This window comes from Acipenser ruthenus, chromosome 10 (assembly GCF_902713425.1).
Source record: "Acipenser ruthenus chromosome 10, fAciRut3.2 maternal haplotype, whole genome shotgun sequence".
Lineage (NCBI taxonomy): Eukaryota > Metazoa > Chordata > Actinopteri > Acipenseriformes > Acipenseridae > Acipenser > Acipenser ruthenus.
The window spans coordinates 9015860-9040759 of record NC_081198.1 but is presented as its reverse complement, the minus strand read 5'-3'; the positions used below and the strand labels follow the sequence as shown (position 1 = coordinate 9040759).

Below are 24900 nucleotides of genomic sequence, written 5' to 3'. Positions count from 1 at the left end.
TTAAACACTTCCTCGTCCAGGTTAGAGCTGCTTCAGAACAGTAATATAAATGACAGATTATCCTATGCAAAACACATCTCCATTTCACCTTCATTGAAGAGCACAAGCCCCAACAGGACAAATGTCCTAGCAGGTTTTAAAACCGTCAATCCAAAGATTCAAAAAATGGTGCTAATCCAAGCAAAATCACCTTAAACTTTTAACAAAGACAGATTTCCGACACGCTGCAGACTTTGACATTATTACTACTACTGGACACTCTTTTTTCAATCATTTCAGTGCCATCCCTTTATACTTAGCATAGTGTTTAAGAGAAATACTGTAATTTTTTTAAATAGGTGAGACTGAGGCACATACAAGTCTGTTGACTACTTGCACCCTACTCAGAATTTAAGTGGATTGGGAAATCCTGTTTGTAATTCAAACAAACGGGGAACTCATACAGGGATCATGTTGCTTTGACACTTTACTGGAAAGCAAAAAGCCAAACTTGCTTATGAATGAATGAATGAATGAATGAATAAGCTGCTGCCAGTCACACCATGACCCAGGGAAGTGCCAACGTTATGCTGTCACTCTTGGACATCTATCAGTACAGAATACCATTTGTTTCCCCTGACCTGTCAGAGTAAGTACAGTACACCAGCACATTGGGCTTTGGGTGATAACAGAGACAGATGGTTCACAGCTTCACAGGGAAAAAAAGTACCCGAGATTAAGCATTTGATGTTATCTATAAATAATCTGCAGGCCACAAATGCAATCCCTTCCAGAAGCATGTACCACAGGGCTTGGATACAGTCAGTGTTGTTGGCTTTACTCTGCTCCGTCACACTTTGGGGGCTCTTAATTTATAACAGCATTACAGTCCATTTCGCAAGCAGCAGTGAAGTACTGTAGCCTGTACTGCTATAAACTAAACTATAGCATGATAACCTGCAAAAACAATCTCTTAATTTAGGCACCATTCCATCAACGCACTGTATACACTAGTACAGTGCCTTGATTAATGAAACTCAAAAAATGAGTAAGGGACAAACTAGGGTATGTTTTCCAAATCAATGTTCTAACTATCCGTTAACCGCAGGACTTGTTTCTGTCAAACTCAACATCAATAAAAGCCTTCTGTATCTGACATGCATGTTACAGGTTAATTATGATTTATTGCTACTGTGGTACAATGTGTTCCATTTTATTGAAGGTACTCCTGAGGGGACACATCAATTGGAGGTATTACAATTCCAGAGGTTAAGGGGTTAAGATAGCCACACACCAAACTCATGCTCAGTCCCCTGTGGGTTTCAGGATTTTAATAACAGGAACACTGTACTTTTGGTCTGAGCACTCGCTGTGCATACAGTACACAATACAAGGAGTGCTTTTTTAAGCTGCTGTTTGATGTCATGGTTGGATTTATTTTATTTGAGGCTATCACATGAATTGCAGGTCTACATGCTTGATCATACAAAGTATAAAGGCTATTTATTTACAAGATAAGTAACCATCAGAACTCAGGCAGCAGTGAGCTTTCAGAATTTCATTGGGTATTGACAGTGTTTCTATAAGGTCTGTGAGCAAGACAACGGAAGATACAATGAAACTCTATGCAAGTGTAAATATAGAGTAGAGAACTGGGTATATGGCAGGTCAACATGTAAAAGAGTTTCTGTGTCAGGCCAATATACATACAAAACTGCTGATTATATATATAGTATTATATCTAAATTGAGGTCCACAATGAGAGGTAAGGCTTTCTTTTCTGTTGCCAATCCAAGGAGCTATGCACCCGTCTCCCCACTTTACAGTACATCGTACTGTGGCTTTGCTTCTTAGAGGTACACTATTAGAACACTGCACAGTACAAACACTTCTATTTAGTACAGTATGGGGATAAAAAAGGCCCGGTCACTGAACCACAAATACAGTTGATCAAAGGATGGTTTAGAAGCTAGGAAAATCTTAAAGTAATTGTAGGTAACAAAACAGTTCCATAAAATGTTTCCTTTAAAAATCCTAGATAGAATGATTTCTCCTCTAAGCCTCTACATTTTCTTGTGAGTGTTACATGTTCCTGTGGTGTTTTTTTTGGTTTTTTTTTTACAGTAGCATAACACAATATATGAACATATATTTTTGTTGAAACATTTGGCAATTTCATTACTAATTTAAGTGAATATTTTTTTACTAGTATTTGACGTTCTTGATGAATTCCACTTTTGGAACAAATTCTCCTTCTCCAAAAAATACAAACATCTATTCTGTGTATAAACAGCTGATAAGTGGCGTGTATTAAGACCATGGCTTTCCAAATGTTACCTGCCACACAAAGTAAGCCAATTAAAAACCATGAACACCGTTCAATATGTCAGATACAGCTACCAGGCTAATTTTGCTAGCCATTGATTAGATAATAGGCTAGTAACACGCACATATTTAATGAGAGCTATTCCACTGCTGCACACACACTCACGCAAACTGATCGATACTATGTCTGCAGTTGTTGCTCATGACGAAATATGCTCTCTGGAGATGGAAAAAAAACACGGTACAGTATTGATTGATGATGAGTGATTCTCTAACCTTTCCAACCACTGAGTTGCTTGCAAATCCATCATGCAGGAGACATATAATGAAGCCTTGGAGGTCAGTGTCTTGAGTCTAAGGTTTTTCTTGAATCAATGCAGGTTCAAAAAATACAGCTGGTTAGATCTGCTTATCCTACAGTCTTGTGGTCAGTGACCTTTTTTAGTTTAACACCAAGTTTCCGCACAACAATCATTAGGGATGTAAACTCATATTCCACAAATATTTGAAAACACTGAAAATAAGGAGGCCATATTGGCTGCGGGCATGTTTCATTGTTCAAGCCATTATTGGGAATACACATTACAATAAGCTGTTAAGGTTTTTCTTAAAACAGTAACAAAGCAACATAGCTTTTAAAAGGTTAAGAGGCAAGAGCAGTGAGAAAATGAGTTGCTAGGTGACAGCAACTGTTAGCTTATATCTAATTAACATCAATTAGAAACTGCAGGTATTGAAAGGTGCTGAAAACAGAATTGTCACTATGATAGTGTGGATGAGAAAATGTATTTCCCCCTACAGTATGTATGATAAATACAATGCATAATTAAACCAGCACAGATAAATTATATTTAAAAGCAAAGCAGTGTACACTGTATTCCCTCCAACGGCACTACAAAAGCTTTGTTGCCAACCGCAATGAACAAAAAACTACCTTTCAGAGTTCTTCCCACTCATGAGCTGTAGGATTAGTTTGGTAAAGTGAAACGGAGGCACAGCTGCACCTTTAGGACACATTGTGTGTGTATCACTGTAGCAGTGTGTGTGTGTGTGTGATGTTGTGATTGAATCCATCATCCCTGCCCCATCTCACCTACAATGCTACTCAGTCCAGGATATTGCCTGGCTCTTTCCTGTTGTCCAAACTCCTGTTTAATCTGGGTTGAGAAATTCCTAGAAACATTAGGGATTGGTTCCAAAACAGGAAAAGGACTTCCTCTGTTCTCAGGGCACGTCCCGCATCCAAGACTCCTGTGCTGCAGATAGACAGGCAGGTAGGCAATCAGGACAGCAGGCTTGTGGACTAGGCCAGAAGAAAGCACTTGCTTTATTGAAAAGTTTTCATTATTGAGCTTATAATAAAGTCTTATTGAATTAACAGAGCCTACCAGAGGTTTTGAGAGATTTATGAATTTTAGGCAAATGTTGTGAATACTTTACTAGCGTGATAGTTTGTGAACTTGGCCAATTAACCATTTCACATGTACAAGCTGATGCTGTGCTTTTTCTGCTTTGGTAAGTGCTCCCTCCTATACAGAGGGGATTACTAAACCAATGTAGTCCACCTCCCAGTGGGAATGCATACATCAGCTGTGCACTCAGCCAAAGCACACACACTCCTCTCCATTTAGAAAGCTTAGGGAGTTGGATATTATAATGCAAGTAGTAATACAATGCAAATATGCCATATGATATAGGGTGTATTTGTGGACATCAACAGTAGAATGTAACCTGTTTATCGCCCTATAATACCCGGTAGCTTCAAAGAGCACAGGTGGTGAAGGCCTTTCATTTAATATACCAACTGTTCTTGTTTTTTTCCCTTTAACACCTGCACACAATGTAATGTATTTGTTGACTTAGTATCTCCTTCCTTCAATGTAATTTAGTAAACGTCTTTTCTTCTAACCTGGATACTATTGTTACTATAGCATTTTGAGTTACCTGATCTGTATCTCTTAACACATAATGAATCAATATCTATTTAGTTTATAAATACATTGATCAGTACCTCTTTATCCATTTCCATCAATCTCAGTATATTAATTGGTACCGCATGCTAATTGTCCAGACACCTACAGTGTGTATTGCAGACCCAAGACATAAAGCTGTTGTTCTGTAGTTAATCCCTTAACTCTTATCTGCATTAATCTAAAATAGTTATCATTTACCAGTATGTTTATCTGGCGATCCAATTAAAGCCATCTAAAAACAGATATTTGCAAATGTATTATTGTGTTTACTTTACCTACAGTACACAACTAAAGTATTACCACTTTATTACAGTAGGAACTATAGGAAATATCAGATACTGTACATAATGAGGCTGTATACAAAGGAGCTATTGGGTAGGTGAAATGATAGTGGGTGCCCAACTAGTTGAACCATCAGCATAGTGTTATCACATCTTTAAGGATTGACAAATGTCCACTCCTGATCAGTGACTGCTGACTGCTGGGGGAAGACTGACACATTATGAAAGTCAATTCCTTATTGCACACACAAAAAACAAATAGTGCAGGAACAGAATGGTGTCTAACTATGTGGAAACAGTTACTTCCTTGATTGTATTGTAGCTTGACCAGTGGTCTAAAGTATGGCTATCAAAGACGGAAGCTGCTTAGCTTGCAAAGTTACATACTAGACAGACAGGGACTAAAGTCAAGGGCCTGGTGGTGCTTGTGTGCCGCAGATAGCAAAGGCAGTCACATGAATGTTAAGTGGAGTCACAGGGTTGAGTGATGGAACAGTGCTGCTGGGCAGAAGCATCCCCAGCACAGACCGCTGGAGGAGAATCTCTCCCTCTCACTCTCCGTCTCTGAATTTCTACAGACATTTTCATTCACATCAAAGTGCTGCTTTTATCCCAGCCTCCCCCATGTTTGTATTCTATTAATTCACAGCGTTCTTGTTTGGACAACAAAGTCAAGCCCCATAACGCAGCAGGGAAGCGCAAAGCACACTGAAGGTCAGCCGGACTGACATTTGATGGTGATGAGCTACTTCCCTTTCCGTCAAGGGTTACAAGAGTAAGGGCCTGGATTCAGCTCCAAAGCTTGCATTTAAGCAGAAATGATTTATAAACATTCATTTATTATTTAAATTGTTCAATAATTATTAGCTTATCACTACAATTATTATTATTGCCATCCCATGTTCATGTGTATTGTGGTTGGTACATTATCCACGGTAAAAAATAAAAAAAAGACCACTAGTTTACAAAAATAAGACATAGAATTAAAACTACAATGGAAGGAATGAGCTCATTGGAGTCTGATAGTAGGGGTCCCGATAAGCAGCTCCACGCTCTGGTGCAGTAGGTGTTCCTAGCTTGGGATCACAAAAGACCTGGGAATAATTCTCTTGTTAGGTAGTGAAGGTATTCTTACTAACTTTTCTACAGGCAGGCAGGCATTGGCAGACAGAGGCTGCAACATACTGTAGACCTACTAAACAGATAGATGGAGAAGCAGTTCCAATCCTGGGACATAGCTTGAGAGTACTTTTGCTGGGCTAGAGGATAAAACTGGCTCTTACCTCCACTTGACCAAACTGCCACATATCCAGAGAACATGTAATAAATACATTGTATCAATCAACTATCTTTGATATTCTTTCATATCTCAAATAGAGATGCCCTAGCCTATTAGGGCAACATATGCCATTGCTAGAACTAAAAAGCAGTGCCCCCACTGCCAAACCACCCGCCAGCTCAGGTCTTATTTAGTCCTGTAAGCCTGACAGCCATTTGCTTAACCTTTGAAACCTGATCACAGCCAATGGAGCCTAAAATTAGTCCACTGGAAACCCAACGCTAAGCAGTCTTCCTAGAGAATTCATAAATTAAGCGGTCGTCTGCAATATTTGAGAATGAGAGATATAAAGGGAAGCAGATCGACAGCAAGGGGACAAGGAGAAAGAGAGAGTGGTGGAGGACAATAAAACTCAGAGAGGGAAGGGATGCGTACAGTACAAGCTATAGTACAAGTCTTTTTCATGAAGCATGAAGACCCTGGTAAGATCACACACTCAAAATAGCTGATGTCAGTGTGATGTGTAGCATCAAAGCATGTGGAGGAGACCCCCACAATGATACCAATTTAAAATAGTTTGTAATCACCTGGTAAACTAACCAGTGAATAAAACATACAGCATATAATGCAGAACTGATTAGTCAGAATTGATATACTGTTTAGTCAAGAGGTTGCAGTGGCACCCACTGATATGTAATCTGCAAAGCATCATAGTGGTGTACAGATAAATGACAGTATGTATTTAGTTGGTTTTAGGGACAGGCAAATTATCATACACAGTTGATTTTTGATATAAGCGGAAGATTAATTGGAGAGGTGTAGGGGTTAATGGATATCAGCTCATTTAAACTGTATAAAGATGAAGTTGCATTAAAAACACACTCAGATCTGCTATATTAACCCCTTTACCACAGGTCCAATAACGATTATTGGTCTGTTTCCACTACGGGCACTTTAAAACCACTGTAACAAATGCATACTGTAGATTGATGGTATGCATTTATTGTTTTTGATAAATGGTTTAAATTGTCTATGAAGGAAGATACAGTATCTGTATGACACTGCTGAATTTGACCTCATGGTACGGTACAGCCTCCTTAGCTTGTAAGGTCAGTCATTCAAACATTTAGGAGGCTGTGTGCTCCAGTGGTTAAAGAAAAGGGCTTGTAACCAGGAGGTCCCCGGTTCAAATCCCACCTCAGCCACTGACTCATTGTGTGACCCTGAGCAAGTCACTTAATCTCCTTGTGCTCTGTCTTTCAGGTGAGACGTAATTGATGCATAGTTCACATACCCTAGTCTCTGTAAGTCGCCTTGGATAAAGGCGTCTGCTAAATAAACAAATAATAATTTAAATAACAGAGAACTAAAGGAAAGAGTGACATCACAGTAACAATGATGAATTCAACCACAGCTCAAGCTCGGGGATTTGCAGAAGATGTAGCCTTTTGTGTATTAACTGAAGCCAACAAGTAAACACTATCACCTGAAAGGGGTCTGGTTTGTGATCCAATATCCTAAGACTTTGTTTTACTGATCAAACTTAAGTACTGTATAGTAAACAGATCAATGCCAGTAAAGTTTGATCAGAAGGACCATTCCTGATGTTTTATGAAGCTTCTACACTATTAACATCTGATACTTTAAGGATCACAGAATTGTGAAGGTCAACAAGCTACTGTTGCTTCTTGCTAAGTGTTTCAGCCATGTGTAAAGCCTGGGGCAGGCTTTGAAGAAGCAAAAAAACCATTACAAATGATCTGTGGTCCTTTCCAACAAGAACAGTAACATCCTTGACCTCTCCCCTGAGGCTACTGAAGACTGTAAGCTTTCCAAAAAAAGGAAACATCCTGAGACAAACTACTTGGCTTCATTCCAAAGTAGAAACTGGGGGGCGGAAGAGTGTACTGTCCTCCTTTTTTGGACTAGCTCAGAATACAACCTGACCCAAAGAAAATGCAATTTAAAAAGGAGTGGAATGGCCATTGGATAGGTTGCCTCCCCTTATTTGACTGCATTATCTATCTGCATTAAAGCCAACAAAACCATCTCTTCATAGTCATAGACAAAAACTTACTCAGCTCCCCTGGGCACTATTTCATTATGAAAGAAATTGTTTTTTTATGTTTGTGCTGTCCCAGGTTTAATATTTTTTAAAATGTAAAAAGAATACTGTTTCAATGACTGTCATGAAATATTAATCAAAATAAACCTAAAAGCTCCTTGGAACACTTGAACAAGTTCTCTTTGTTAGCACATTTTCAAAGAGAAGTGGATCTTATCAATCACAGTGATGTGTGCACAGTACATTTATCTACTTAAAGTAAAGATATTTTTAAAGAACATTTTCATCTTCAATTGACTCCAACAATATTCTCTTGGAGCAAACTGCACCACATCAGAATTGCATTGAACGTCCTTACAATAACACTTCCCTGTCTTTATCCTTGTTTGCCACATGGTACAATCTGTTTCTCTGCTTTCTCCGGATGACAGTGAAAGAATGGGAGGGAATACCCCATTGTCTACAGCCAAAGATACTGGACCCTCCCTGACTGAAGCCTGCCAGAGGCTCGTTTGAGACACCCGGACATTCCAACAGCGCCAGGGCATCCAGAACAACTGCTGTGTCCTGTCCTTATCAAGTAAAGACAGAGAAAGAATTAAAACTGGGGACTGGCAACGGTTCAGGCATTCAGCGGTGATGCAAAGCTCATATTGTTCAGACCTTTGGAAATTTGAGAATTAAGCTTCTAATTAAGGCCCCACTTTCCAAAGGATTTTAACAAGCCCTTTCCTACAGTCAAATTAAGGACAAAATAGCGCCAGTCTGATCTATGATTTATTTAAAGCCAGGAGGCACTGAATGTGATAGCCAGCATCTTTCACTGTAGACCCACTGCTTGGATGTATTTAGTGTGGTTTTCTAATGCAGATCTGTTAAACAGCGACTGTTGAATTTATACTTTTACCGTTTTGTTATATTTATATTTTTCTTATGTAAAAGTGCATCATCCAGTTTCTTACTGGGTTCTCCCAAAGTGGGGGTTGCGACCCAGATATGGGTCACCAAACAATCTAAAAAAAAAATATAATGTTTAGTGCACACTGTTAAGAGTTAGTTTCACTATTCAAAATAAATATAATTTGTATACAAAATCATTAAACAGTAATTATTTTCTGCTTTAAATATGAACCAAAAAAAAAAAGGAAAAGGTGACATTTTACGTGCGGCAAAAAATGTCTAATTCTACTGCAGTTAAAAAAAAAAAACTCCAATTACCATCTTATATTAACTCTAGTTTTTCTTACATTGGTGATGAGGATGATCAGCATCCTCATGTGTCATGAAGTACTGTCTCATGAAAGCCTTAAGCCATCGGCATCTTGAGACACGGCATCCAGATTGTGTTGGGAAACACGAGATTCAAGAAGAAAGCTGATCAATTAGCTAAACAACAAGATGTTCTTAAAAAATCAGCCACTGTCTCAGAGAAGGAGATGAATGTATCCTACCTGGTTACAATGCATATTGCAAAGAACAAAAAAAAAAAAAAAAAAACTGTACAGCTGACTGTTGTCTGTATGTTTGCAATGCTTGATGTTGAATTGAAAATTAAAACTGGTATTCATTATGTTGCAATACAATTTAAAATGTATATTGTAACATGGAGGTAAAGGAAGCAAACCAGGCAAGTATTCTAGTGTCAAATGCACGGTTTATTTCACAAGAACGAGCAGTTCAATAAATGCAACAGTGCCCAGTCGTCAGCAGGGGCGAGTGGGGCATGGCCACACCAATAATTCCCAAAGACTACAAAAACATGTTGCATATTGATAAATAAACACATTTATGCATATTAAATAAATTTAAGTCCACAGAAGTGCTAGTGACATTATTTAAGTCACAACTTGCTTTCACCAGTAGCAAAAGCGCAACGCCAGAAAGCTGGAACAATGTAGTGCTGCCGCATGACACACTTGAGTGCCTCACAAAGCTACTTGTTACCATGGCAACTCATCACTGGAGAGTCCCTTTCTGTTGCTATGAGAACCACAGCTTGATGAGGCACCTACTGGATTTGGAGCAGTTAGAATTTGTGGGATTTTAATTTATTCAATAATGGCTTTAGTTTAATCTGATATTATATGCGACCTGAGGAAAATAAGTTTTGCAATAAGATCCCAAGAAGAGAGACGTTAAATTGTTAAGAACGGCAGAATAGCACTTCAGATTTTGAAGAAAGACAGTAAACGAACGCAGCAATGAGTTCATAAAATGGAAGGCAGCACTGTGAACAAAGTATTGTTGGCCATGTTTCCATCTTTCAACTAAATAAGACAAAAGGTTACATCTCTTTTAACAGAGTAAAACTGTCAATTTCTTGCCACGACATGCCAAGCTGCCTGTTCGTTTTAAATTATGTGATTATGTATTTGTGTCTTTACAGCCAATGTTCCACGCTGGTTCCACGCATATTGTGCGTTGAGCATTGACTCAACAAAAACGTCACTATTGTCACAACACTTCCGGGTATTTAGGAATGCTTCGTTGCATTCCAAAATGAATGGTAACATTAAAAATAATATTACAAAATCTTATAAAATATGCTGCATTATTTTATTTATATATATATATATATATATATATATATATAAACACATTTTCAAGCATAGCTTTCATGCGTCTTGGCATGCTCTCCACCAGTCTTTCACATTGATGTTGGGTGACCTTATGCCACTCCTGGCGCAAAAATTCAAGCAGCTCGGCTTTGTTTGATGGCTTGTGACCATCCATCTTCCTCTTGATCACATTCCAGAGGTTTTCAATGGGGTTCAGGTCTGGAGATTGGGCTGGCCATGACAGGGTCTTGATCTGGTGGTCCTCCATCCACACCTTGATTGACCTGGCTGTGTGGCATGGAGCATTGTCCAGCTGGAAAAAACAATCCTCAGAGTTGGGGAACATTGTCAGAGCAGAAGGAAGCAAGTTTTCTTCCAGGACAACCTTGTATTTGGCTTGATTCATGCGTCCTTCACAAAGACAAATCTGCCCGATTCCAGCCTTGCTGAAGCACCCCCAGATGAGTCCAATTTTCAGCTTTGCCCAACACCTGGTCGTCTAATGGTTAGACAGAGACCTGGAGAGGCCTACAAGCCACAGTGTCTCGCACCCACTGTGAAATGTGGTGGAGGATCGGTGATGATCTGGGGGTGCTTCAGCAAGGCTGGAATCGGGCAGCTTTGGCATGAAGCAAGCCAAGTACAAGGTTGTCCTGGAAGAAAACTCCATCATGCAATACCATCAGGGAGGCATCTGATTGGCCCCAAATTTATTCTGCAGCATGACAACGACCCCAAACATACAGCGAAAGTCATTAAGAACTATCTTCAGCATAAAGAAGAACAAGGAGTCCTGGAAGTGATGGTATGGCCCCCATAGAGCCCTGATCTCAATATCATCGAGTCTGTCTGGGATTACATGAAGAGAGAGAAGCAACTGAGGCTGCCTAAATCCACAGAAGAACTGTGGTTAGTTCTCCAAGATGTTTGGGCCAACCTACCTGCCGAGTTCCTTCAAAAACTGTGTGCAAGTGTACCTAGAAGAATTGATGCTGTTTTGAAGGCAAAGGGTGGTCACACCAAATATTGATTTGATGTAGATTTTTCTTCTGTTCACTCACTTTGCATTTTGTTAATTGATAAATATAAACTATTAACATGTCTATTTTTGAATGCATTCTTACTTTACAGCATTTTTTCACACCTGCCTAAAACCTTTGCACAGTACTGTATATACAATAATGTATATATGTGTATCAGTAAATAATTCCTAGTTTTTATATAGCAGCTTGATCACGGTTGTGGGTGTCGCCATCTTTCTATTGAGCAGCTCACCAGCTCTGAGAGTCGGTGAGTTTGTTGAGCCAACGCTGCCCGTCACTAGCTCTCAACGGTGAGTTTAGGAATGAATTTGAGTGTTGTTGCTTCTCAGCGTTGAACTTAGGAATGCAGCCAACATGACTTGTAGAACTAAATACTACGTGGTTTTAAGGTGTTTTTTAAACTGATGGGGGTATATTTTACATAGTGACTGCAGTCTATTACTTGAATGCATTAAAATGCTCTCAGAGGCATATGCAATGAACAAAGTAAATGTACTTTTAGTACATTAGCCATTGAATGGGGGTGGTAATAACTACTTTGTGATTTGTGCCTCACCTGCCAAAAAAGTCATGAGCCGCCACTGAAATGCAATAAACAATAATGAACACAGGATAAATAAAAGGATTTAATAAAGAGTCAGGTAACACACACAAATCTAACAGTCTCTGCGTGTCTAACTCGGTAATTTAAAAAAAAACAGCAGGTTCTCCCACAGTTTCAAAACTCACACTCTTCACCGAGCCTCCTCCCTCTGCCAGACTTAGATTTCGCTCTGTCGTGCGCGCTCTCCCAATCACAGGCACGCATTCCCATCTCACCCCCCATTATCTCAATGCACCCACATTGCCCATTAATCTCCATGGGGTCTTTCCTGCAAACGCATGTCTGCAATCAGCTGCAGTCCTATTGTCCGCACAAAGGGGACCCTTAACTCAAAAACCTGGGCTGGCTGTCGTGTGAGAGAATGTTCATAGAAGTGGCACATATCAAAAACTGTGTGAGTTTCACAGCCTGTGTTGAACAGTGAAAATGTCATTGTCTTCACAAAAGGCAATAAGACCTGGTTTAAGCCCAGACAGCAGTCCCTGTAAATTGAATTCTGGTGGTCTACTAGTTTTCGGAAAGCATCACCAAAACATAAAGGTCAAGGAAAATGCTAGAGTAACACCGTGTGTGCAAATCTAAAAGGATCTGAAGTAAACAGTCAATTACTCCAGGGGTTATGTGTCACAACCAGTTCCATATCCCCAACACACCTCATTTTGATCTCAAGTTACCACTCTGTATTTGTGCTGGCATGCTCTCAGATTTAAAAACCTAGCTTTAAAAGCAATATGTCCGTAACAGCCTCTGTGAAAACAATTACACAACCAGACTGACAGATGGAGGTTTGCCCCTCTGTGACGCACACAGCCTAATTAGCAGGAATTCTGGTTATACAAGGCTGGCCTGTCACCCTTTCCACCTTTACCGTTGCCAGGAAGCAACTTATGTAAGCAAAGACACCTCTACAAAAGCAACCTATAAAGATGGATGCAGCAAGGTCTTTTTATAAAATAAACCAGTGTTTATTCAGTTAATCACAATCGCTAGCCTCTAGAAAACCTTTGATGATCCATTGACTGACCCTGCCACCTATGACTGCCTGCATTTCAATACCTAATGTACACCCTATTGCAGGGTTCTCCCCAGGCCTTTTGAGCAGGGCGGGCCGCCCAGCAAAGTGACTGTCGCCCCTGGCTGAAAAAACCTGATCCGCCAGTCTTGCAGATGCTACTGTACCTTTCACAATAAGGATTGATTTCGCTTCTAGCAGGCTGTTGCTGCGTGGAAAAAAAAAATCTTGTAACTACATGACAGCTGTGTTACGTCTTGACATAACATTTAACCAATCAGAGAGTTGAAGGGGCGGGTTTTCTGTGTTAAGCACTTACAGGCTAAAATGTTAAAAATGACTGCTAAAAAAATAACCAATTATTTTCAATTCGAAAATAGTGACAATGGATGCAGGGGGTCAAAATACGCCGGCGATCAGCGCAATCCACCTCCTTATCGTATATTTGCACCGGCTACTTTATTAAAAAAAATATTACGATTATTTTTGGGTATTATCATTCAGTCCATTTTTTGTTATAATTTAAGGTGCTATATAGTACATAATAGCTATACCTATGCATTTAAAAAAAAAACGTATTCCTTTTGTTGTGACATCGTAACAATATGTACCCAGGTGCTTGTGAGAGATTGGGGGTTCATGTATAGAGGATGTACGCCTTTAAGAAGAAAGGCGTGATGGGATATCAGCTGACATACAAATACTTAAGTGCAGAGGTGCTGGATTTTTACACTCCGGTTTCAAAAAAGTGCTCCCGGCTATAATGTTCTGCCGCCGGGCTGTACAGAATTCCTGGGGCAACCCTGCTATAGCATACCAGCATGGATGTGCTCTGCAGTACCTGCTAAACAACGCTGTGGTGTCAATGCTGTTTGATCCGAGGGGCTCTTTCAACCTCCTCCAACATAAACACGTTTACAGGACACCGCAACAAACTTTCCGTAACCCTATTCCCAGCTTTAGAGGAACCCACATCAACAACTGCTATTTAAGGGGAAAGGATGGGGTTTCCCCACACCTCTGTCAACAGGTTTTAAAATGGATTTTAACAAGCCCTCAGGCTGCAGGGTCAAATTACTGAACCAGGCCTCCTATCTACTGTAGTTACTGTACCTCACACCACAGCAGCAAATACTGTACAGTGTAGATTCCATTATCCAGCATATTATGGAAGCCTATACAGTATTCACAATGCCATCAGCAAATTTTTTTACAAAAGGCAAAGTGGCACATTTCCTCAATATTGAACTGACTTACAGCACCAAATTGGTTACTAATTTACACTTAAAGTAAATGATAAAAATAGAACACCACATTCAATTCTTACTGTTTTCAAGAACAAAAATAAATGTATTCCCCACCAAAGATATACAGCAGAATCTCATATGGTGGGTTTGTAATATACAGACTTAACTCATCACAGTGACTCATAAGCAATATCTATGGGGCTTTTTGACTTGTGTAAGGTGAACTGACTTTGAAAAGAACATTCCAGTATTCTAACATTGATTCAGGATGTCCTGTAGACAGTAGCTGTGCTGTGCTATTTTTAACCTGTGGTTTATTATGGCTCAGTTATTGGGAAACATAAAATGTGGGAAGTTCCTGCTCTCAATGACACATTACAGTACATGCTCGGTGGCAAAATATTTCACTGAGGTTCGTGCAATGAATAAAAAGCCTCTAGAAATTAGTCAGATTTCTGGAAATAGTAATATGGAAAACACAATGCCATTTCTACCAGGAGATCATCCCTAAATAACAAAACCCTCTTCAAACTAACAGATAAACTAGTGTTTTTACAATTTTGTATGTAACGTTTGTTTGGAAACACCAGCCTAGCAGCTGAAAAGATTGAAGCCATCTCAGTGTAACAAAAACTACACATTACACGTTGATATAAATCAACAGACAGGCAGACAATCTGTTTTAAAACATAATGTAGCCTATGCTTATCTTAACATTTTAATGTAAATGTACCATCTTCATGAAGCTTATAAAACAAAGAGTCTATGTGTTTACCTGCCAGCTAATGCTTTATGAATACTTCCCTAAAGCAGAACCTTATAATAATTGTAATTTCTGTGCTGCTGCCCATGGACTACAAATTACAGCATGCGTATTTGCACAAGTGGACACATGCAATTACTATCTAATTGCATGCATGAAGCAGTTAGCTTCCAGGACTCTATTCTTAACTAGACGGAGGCTTTAAGGACAACCGCTTGGGATCTGGAGGGAATCCAGAGTACCGAAGGCCCACAATGAATTCCCTTCTGTTGGTTGTTTGGAGAAGGTGCTGGTGTAATTATGCTTGTATGATGTTCAGTAAATTAATAGGCCCATCACTTCAGCTGAAGCGCAGTGTCAAACGGATATGCTTATCTCTGAAGCTCTCTGCTGATGAGGCAAGGTGACAAATCAGTTTGGTAAGCACTTTGGAAATAGCCCTCTACTACAGTTATGATTTAGTTACAAAGTTCTCCCAACTACTGTATGGCCAAAAGTTTTACAATCACCTAGAACTGAGACATAATGAAAGCAAAAAAAAGTACTATATGAACATCATATCACATCTTTTATTTAACATCATGTAATCAAAGAAACTACAAAACGATATCGCAAAAGTCTACCGGAAGCCGTAACAATAGTATGTAGTTCAGTAGCTTGTCTCCCTGCATCTGATATTGTACTGTAGAGCGATCACTTTAAGGCACTGATAATGTGCTCCATCATTATTTGGTGCAGAATGCAGCTGCTCAAATCGAAATTTTGATGTTGTGACTTAAACTTTTTCAGGTTGACACAAGGTTGACAAAAAGTTGTGTTTCATGGGCCTGACGTTGAAATACTTTGAAGCATTTACTGTAGTATGCTTATGTTGCAATACTAGCAATTAGGATGTTCAGGACCGCATTTATTTGACTCGCCTAGTAAAAGCACTCCTGCTCAAAGCAGGGTGAGCGATGCAATGCAAGCACTAAATACAAAGTTAACGATCCTGGCTGGGGACCCATAGACCCCTGTAGATCTTCAATTAAATTTAAGTCATGTTTTTATTGTGCAAAGCAATCTGTACCAACTGGATAATGTTACTTTCAAAAGGTTTAGTTTTCACTGCCTTAATTGCTAGTTTGGACTTTTGCCACCAAGGTTAAAACTGTCTTCATATATTCACCCTCTACAGTACTGTACACTCCCATCAACCTGGAACATGGTCAGCAGTGATTCAGGAGGACAGACAGCCACAGAGGCTGGTCACTGGGACTAAATCTATGAGTCAGTCACACTCAGTGCAGAGAAAATGAGCCATGATAAACCACTTTAAAACACTTCCTGTTACACTCACTCCAGGCAGCCAAGGGAGACAGTTAATAAGCTTAGGCACAATCCCCTTTTTCTGCCCACGGTACGCCCAAGTTTAATTATACAGAGATCTAGTTAAGTCTCCTTAAAGTACAGGGGCCTGCTGATTGCCATTGGAGGACTGGTTGATGATCACCACATTACACTACAGCAGATGAACAATTCAAACCATCCTGTGTCTATAAAGATATAAAATATATGTGTTCACATAAAAGCTTCCAAGTTTACTTCTCCCTTATTTGTATGCAATTGACAGGCCTATATTTTTACTTTTTTAAATATAATTTTCTTAATCTCTCAGAACTTTAATTAATACAGATGTGCCTTGACCAAAACTGTACGTTACGTTATTCAGACTAAGCCCAATAACATATTTATTGGGGCTGCTAACATCATCATATTTGAAAACGAAACTTAAAAAAATTAATAGACTAATCGGACCGATTAATCAACGAAAGAGGTTTTTTTTTTTTTTTTTTTTTTTTTTTTTTTTTTACAATTTAAATCATGCATAATTTTATTTTTGTATATAAAATAAAATAAACCATTTTCTCTGCAACAGTCCAAACACAAGTGATGCAGGACTTAAACCGCTGAAGGTCTTAGTAGGTTTAACCAATAGGAGATTAAAAAATCTGCCCCTTGTTATACAGGTGTCCAATCATGAGTGAGCAGAGGCGGGACATAATTGGGAGTTTAACCAATGGGAAAGTCAAAGATTCTCCCTGGTTTTACAGCTGTGCAATCATTAGTGAGCAGAGGCTGGACATAGATATGCTAGAGTAGGGTGTCAGATGAGTTTCGCAATATTGCTTATTATAGAAACCGTTACTGAGAACTTCAAAGTAATATTTCAAATTGCTTTTTACAAATTAAAAAAGTCAACGGAGAACTTTGTAGTCGATTTGGTTACGAATCAATTTTCAAGAAAAACTTTCTTAATATCGTTACCTTTATTAAAAATGTGCACAGATTAATCCATCGATTAATCAACAGATCCAAATTTTGAATCGACTGACAGCCCTATAATATTTTTTTATTTATTTATTTTTTTACTTTACAGGCTATAAAAATGTATACATACCCTAGAAAATAATTAGACACCATGCAAACCTGCTAAATCACCTTTGGGATAACTCCACCAACAATAACCTGTTCATCTACAGGGCTGAAACAATATCACAGGATTAAACAAAATGGCAGCCTATTTTCTATAAAACAAACACAGGTTTCTTTCAGTTGTAAATAAGAACAGTCAGCACTGAAGTTAAGCAGATGGACTTGTATACAATTATCATTCCCTGTATTAGGAGCCTACATGTTTAAAATAAGCAAATATATTTATTTAGAAAATTGGTGGTGGGGATCCCTTTAACCCATTACATACACGATTTGAACTAAAATTATGTTTGGAAATCAGTAGGCAAATATTTTGCTTCTCTTTTCAAAATCATGACTTCACTAATTGGTTAAATTAGAACAAAAAAAATATTTTAATGAAATAGCAAAAAAGTGTAATACAACTGCTTGACTATTAGCATGGTCTGTGATATGGGATTCACACCTAACACTATTTCAAAATAAAAGCATTCAAATGGCAATACATCTGGTTTTCTGTGATATTTAATGATCACAAAAACAGGAAATGTTAGAGTCAAAGCTGCACTGTTCAGATTTCACTTACAAGTTTAACACTTGTTTTAGCAGTTTTCATTGCTTAGACCCAGACTTGTATTTTTGTACTGTACACCCAGAATGTCTGAAGCAAAAACAGAAAAAATGAATGTATAAAAACAGTTTCAACAATGTAAAAGTTGCAGCCTACTGTTAAAGCAATCATTATTGTATTGGTTTTGAAAACATAACCCTGGGGAGGTATTTTAGCAGCTTATCCCAAACAGGAATGCAATGACGAACTTGAGTGTCCTGCCGAGCTGGAGAACACAACCACTGAGCTCATTTACAAAAAAAAAAAAGAGACAGGTTACATCACTACCAGACCAAGTCACTCTGAGAAGGCGTCGAACATCCTTTCTCCTGCCCTGCTGTCCTAGTACAATCATTCTATTCATTGCACATAATCATCCTGGGATCTACAGCAACATTTCAGAAAGCTCTACTTCCCAGAAAAGATCTTCAACTGTGCCTGCCAGCGCAAATAACCCACAAGTTCTAGCACAGCAACCACAGCACTTTTATTGTATGTCTTCAGAATTGGTGTCCTATTGAAAAGCTAACATTAATATGATATGAATGTTGTCTACATTGTGAACAATATGGCAGTTACCAAACTGAAATTAATTTATGCTATTCTTGACAGTATTTGTCCATTTTAGGAAGCAGCATTTCCAAACAATGACTTCAGCAAAAATAACAGCTTAGGTGCGAATTAGAAATATGAATCTATTTCCCTTTTAAATTTACAAAAAACAAAGAATAACAATGCATGTGGTTAAAATTCATGTACCACCTGCTTTTTCAAAAAAAGAAGAACTACATTATGTTGCAATTGAACTTCAAAGAGGAAGCTTTTAAATGTCAAATTTAAAAAAATATATAAAAGTTAATCTTAAACTACTCTCTATTTAAAACCCAAGCCATGACATATTGTACTGGGGACAGCTGTCACTAGAGCTTTGACACTTAAGACTGGGAAAGCTGAACACAACACTGGCGAATGCCCAGCAGCATTACCCCCTCCTGATCTAAATTCAATTTTTTTGATTTTCCCATGCTTCAAACTCACAGTACAGTTCTATTTTAACAGAGCTTCTTATTTCACATCCACTTCTATCTGCCCTCTGCAACCTTTTCCTTTCACTGTGCTGTGCCAGAGTTTCAAATTAGGAGATGTATGGGTGGGTCGATGGGTGGGTCGATGGGTGGGTCGGTGGGTGGGTGGGGATGGAGACATCAGTTTATAAATATTTCTTGGCCATATTTAGGTAGGGATGGACAAAATGGAAAGTGACTCAGGAATCAATCTCAAAATGCATGTACCATGACAGTCTGAGATGACGACCACCCGCATAAAGACTAATGTAGACTCCATTAGCCACTTTCTACTAAAATACCTTTACGGTTAAAGTGAGCTGCTTGCACACCTTGATTAAAACAAATTGCTTTAGACAGTCAAAAGCAAAAGGGGAATTTTGAAAGCCCTTCAGGGCTCCCTAAGCTTCCCATTCTGACTAACACTGAATGAAATTACCAGCTCTGCAGAAAGCATGCTAGTGCCAGTGTTCTTCTATGCCAACCCAGTAGATAATTACTGCAAATCCTTACAGAAAATGACACATATATATACCAGAAAACCACAATAATGGGTGTGAATCACAGCAACTGAAATCCGAGTGGAAATCCGATTGTCCACTTCAACTGACATGCAAACACTATTTATCCTGCCAGGCCCTTTCCCACTATCTGTCTTCCTGCCCCCACTTCCTCTGTTAACTTCTTGTTTTGGGGTTACTTGCCGAGTTTCCTTTGCTCTTTTAATTTTATCTTTACATTTCCTGCCCCCCCAAAAAACATTTTTTGTTTATTTAATAACAGACGGGTGACATCCACAATAAACTCATCAGCAAAGAATACAGTAGGACAGCAGATCAAAAGACATGGACTGTATAGAAGAAAAACATAGAAAGGAAATTGATCAATTTAAAAGTGTTAAGCACTTTACACTAGTCCCCTGCCCCTGAAGATTTCCATGTATACACTGTGGAGGAACAAGGAATTGAAAAGTATGTTAAGGTATTCAGAGACTCAGAACAACAAAATGATTCTTGAAATCAATATGTGGCTATCAGTTACGTTATACAGATCTGCCATACGGCACTTTTCATATCACATTTCTTAGCTCCCGCTTTAAGAAAAAATGCGTCAAAGTTTGAAACAAAACTTGTGACAGCAAGCCTCAAAAGGATATGTTTAAAAATACAGAAAAAAAAAATACAGAAAGAAAAAAAAAGGTTTACAAGACATGCAGACTTTGCATATTTCAGAATACATACTGCAACAGGCATGGCATGCTAAATTGATCAATTTGCCGTTATGAAATCCAATTTTTGACGATAGATTTGTATGAAACTAAAATCTTTAATATAATCTAAATATGTTACCATAAAAACAACAGACTGTAACTGTAAGAACATGGTTATTATTCCACAAGAAAAATTCAGTATCTATTAACAGCATTTTGACTTTTGGGTCACTTCACCCCACCCTGTAGGTAGTACTAATGTAGTATCAAAAGTTACCATCCAGACAGCAAAACTAAGAATAAACTCAAGTCAATAGCAAGGTTGTCACTAACATGCTGTGGCACTTTCACCAAGGCACAACCGTTAAGACCCTTCGACTGTGCAGACAGAATCGCTCTTAAGTAGGGTGAAAGCTCCTTCTTCAATTGTACACTGTTCTGTACCTCACATCCCCTATTGGCTACATGCTTTGAGTGTTTTTACTCTTCTTCCTGTACTACAGTTTTGCACTTTTGGAAAGAAATGTAGTGGTCATCATAACCCACCGACCCAAACTCTACCTACAATATACACCTATGGTAAGCCGTCACAAATCCATTTGCTTAAATACATTATTCATGACCTGATATTTTTTCCCCCCTCTAGCAGCCTCTCTACTAGATTACTACTGTATTCAAAATCTAGTATAGGGGTTAGAGTTCTACAAGACTTAGTGTTCCCCACAGTGTCAGCTGCTTTTAAACAACCTGAAAGCAAAATACACTGGAGGCTTGCTTTGGAGGGGATAAATGGAAATCAGTTGAGGCTCATGGGTAAGAAATCTGTGTTTTTAGATTTACTACAGAGCTCTTGAAGTGAAGAACTCTTGTGGGCCTTAATCCACAACAAAAAGGGATCAATATTCGCTGTACTCTAGCCCAAGTGAATATGGTGGATCCCCAGAGCTGTCTATATGTCAGCCTTAAAATGGGAGATGTGCTGTTTATGAAATGTGATGCTTATGAACAAGGCGCTGGGCTGGCAGCTCCAATGCCTGGAATCCTTTTGTACTTATCCATGTTTAATATCTGGAGGGACCACACTCTTAAGAGGGTGAAAGAGCAGCTCACTCAGCCTCTCTGAGACTAAAAAGGTGCCAGTTGTGTTGTATCTTTGTGATGTCGACTAAACAGATTATGGTGCTTTACTGTGTTATCAAGCCGCTGAGATTGAAAAATTGAAAACAAAGTGATGTGGATGCAATGGAGCTAATGATGTTGAATACTGTATAGTTTCTTAAACTTAACTTATTTTAGATTTTATAATATTAATATTAAATAAATAGCTTTTAAAAAAAATCATATTAAAACGCGCGGTGCCCAAATTAAAATTACTGTAACCGCTGTACCTTAATGACCATAAAGATTTGGGCAATGGTGCTACAGTTCGTGACTATCGTCATGTGAACTGCCAGGTTAGAAACTAAATAATTCTTCCATCTAATTCTCCAAAGGGGATTTAAAATCCATGTAAACAAAATGAAGGCTCAGTACTCCAATAGTTAGTACTGTACTATACGTGTTGGTTAGAATTTGTAGAATGTATAATACAGTAGTTGCTACGACAGCTGCAAGGAATCACAAATTGTTCATCTGTGCGTGTGAACCTAACACGAATCACTTGTTTTGTTGTTGTAAAAAAACATGCTGCTGAACCAAGTGCCATTCACAATGCAAAACTATTTAAATGTGTCTATCCTGTGACTGTGCAAATAAACACTTGTGTTTAAGTTGTAGGGAAAACACAGGACAGAATAAGCAGTCTATTTCTGTGCGATCTCATCCCCGATCATAATCATAAGAAGAAAACTGTATAATCGTTTCTTACCGTATACCCGCACCCATCCCTGCTGTTGGCACACCGATTCCATTAAGATTCGATCCACCAACGGATCCAGGGACATCATTCCCCCGTGCAAAGAACCCAAGTCGTCCGTGATCGAGTCCGTTTCCATCCCACCGTGGTGATACATCCCAGGTACTGGCAAGGAGTCCATTCCTGGAGAATCCACCAGTTATTATATTTTAAAATCACAATCACAGTATTAATAATGGAATCCAAACACAACTATGACCATTCGCTCCCTTCAGTTGTACACCCAATCTCGGTTTAGTTGTTGTTTTTTTTTATTATTTTTATTATTATTTATTTATTTTTTACAACGATCCAGTTTGCTTTACCACCATCATCAGTACTTAGGAAGTTCAGTATTGAACTAGCGTGTACAGCGCTGTTTATATTTATTTAGTTGATTAAATGCATTCTGAATCCACATGCGATATAGCAAAAATTAGCGCTATTTCAAATCCAGACAACAGTTAAAACGATGAGGGGTTAGTAACCCACTTGCACAATTCTTAAGCCCTCAGCTGTTTTTTCAACCTAAGCTCCACTTTGTTTTCTCGTGGTACCAGGTTTGATTCATTAGCTGTACTCTAGCCCTTTTATCTCATAGACAACGCGCTTACAAATTCATTTTCCAACCTACTCTGTTTTAACCAGGATTAAAAAAAAAAAAAAAAAAACATTCGTTATTTTCTTTCTTTCCCCCTTTGTCCCAGCCTCAGTGATTGGACTCCATCTAAACGTAGACACACAATGGCAATGAATGTCTATGTCCCTCTGTTACATATCCTGGAGGTGGGGGCTTAAATTCTCACTACTGTCTCTCTTTTCTCATTATTTCGTCCCGGGATCGTCCCGTTAGGTGTCTGTCCACTTTACCCCACAGTCATGCTGCTCCCTTCTGTTAAACTCCGTAGGTTCAAACGGGGAAACAAAAATCCCATTCACGTTTTAAAATTCCCAAGCAGGCAGTGGCAGATTTCTCCTCAATCACATCTCCAGCCGGGATCCCAGGGAGATAGGCGAGAGTAGCAGATCACAGATTCGCTCGCACGTTCGGTCTCTCTCTCTTGTCAACTGGGCTGCACGAGTTGTGGGCACAGACAGCATAATCAAACCACTGAGGTTCTTCCACAGAAGTACAAAGATATAGACTGTCCGACTTGAATATAAACTTTTAAAGACGAATCAATTTAAAAAGCGAGATTCTTATATATAAAGCTTGAACCCTGAGTGTTTAAATGCAGAATTATCTAAAAAGGGTTGAATTCTTAATACTTTGTGGTAAGATGAAACAAACGTATAATCGAACTGCTTCCACCAAATGTCAATTTATTATTGAGGTTAAACAGTAAAAACATTTGAATAATTTACATCTCTCTCTCTCTCTCTCTCTCTCTCTCTCTCTCTCTCTCTCTCTCTCTCTCTCTCTCTCTCTCTCTCTCTATACACACACACACAGTCGCAGACAAAAGTATTTGGGCAATTTAAAAAATGAGAAAAATCACAAAGTGATTTCTGTAATTTCTAATTGTTCTATTGAAAGATATAAATTGAAGTACATATTCAGCTTTATAATAAAACAACAAATTATCACATAACATGCATATAATAAAAAAAAGAAAGTGCAAAAACTAATTTGACCAAAGAACTGAGAGAAGATGGTCAATAAACAATATTGACTTGAAGGCTGCTGTTGCAAAAAGGAAATCAAAGTTGATTGCAAAACTCAGAGCTGTATGTGTTGAAGAATGGGCAAAAATGTCTCCGGAAAGATGCCAGGAACTGGTTTCAAAATACAAAGGGTGCCCAAATACTTTTGTCAAAGTATGAAATTAGTTTTTGCATGTTATTGTTCATGTTATACATGCTATGTAATAAGTTGTTGTTTTATTATATAGCGTAATCTCTACTTAATTTATATCCTTCAATAGAACAATTAGAAATTATAGAAATCACTTTCTTTGTGGTTTTTCTCATTTTTTATAACTGCCCAAATACTTTCGTCTGGGTGTGTGTGTGTGTGTGTGTGTGTGTGTGTGTGTGTGTGTGTGTGTGTGTGTGTGTGTGTGTGTGTGTGTCTGTGTGTATTGCATATTGACAATAAATCTAATTTGAAGTTTATGAAGAAAAGTCCAGTTTTGCCATGTTAATATAGTGCTGTAGACATGCATCATGCAAGGACTATAACTGTATAAAACTATACAGTTGAATGCTGTTGGAAGTAATTTACCAAAAGTTGATGTATAAAATGTGAAAATAGTGAAAATAGTTGCCTAAGAAAGCAACATTAATACCAGTGTAGTGAGTTTCAGCAAGGATTCCACACATTCATGCTACTGGATCTCTGAGCCAGTTGGTAAAAACCAAGTTCCAAAAACTGGAAATACCCCCAAACTAAAGGTTCTCTGCAACTGGGATAGTCCATGCTTCTTTATTTCCTGTTTCATTGTATGAAACTTTTTTTTTTATTTGTATTATTTATATAGTCTCTAAAGAAATAAACAAGCTGAAGAATAATAAAACATTACCAGCACTTACTGGAATT

At 38.5% G+C, this 24900-nt stretch overlaps 1 protein-coding gene across 2 annotated transcripts in view; it reads right to left on the bottom strand.

Annotated features, from left to right (window-relative positions):
* The window catches only part of rasal2 (RAS protein activator like 2), an 85642-nt gene extending 62161 nt beyond the window's left edge, over nucleotides 1–23481 (bottom strand). Inside the window, exons 1-2 of one of the 2 annotated variants that reach the window (XM_034014054.3) lie at nucleotides 22996–23481; nucleotides 22335–22505 (exon numbers count right to left, since the gene is read on the bottom strand). In XM_034014054.3, coding sequence (XP_033869945.3) covers nucleotides 22335–22503 — 169 coding nt within the window. In that variant the 5' untranslated portion in view covers nucleotides 22504–22505; nucleotides 22996–23481. The other variant, XM_034014063.3, reaches the window with a different exon arrangement.
* Between the last annotated feature and the right edge of the window lie 1419 nt (nucleotides 23482–24900).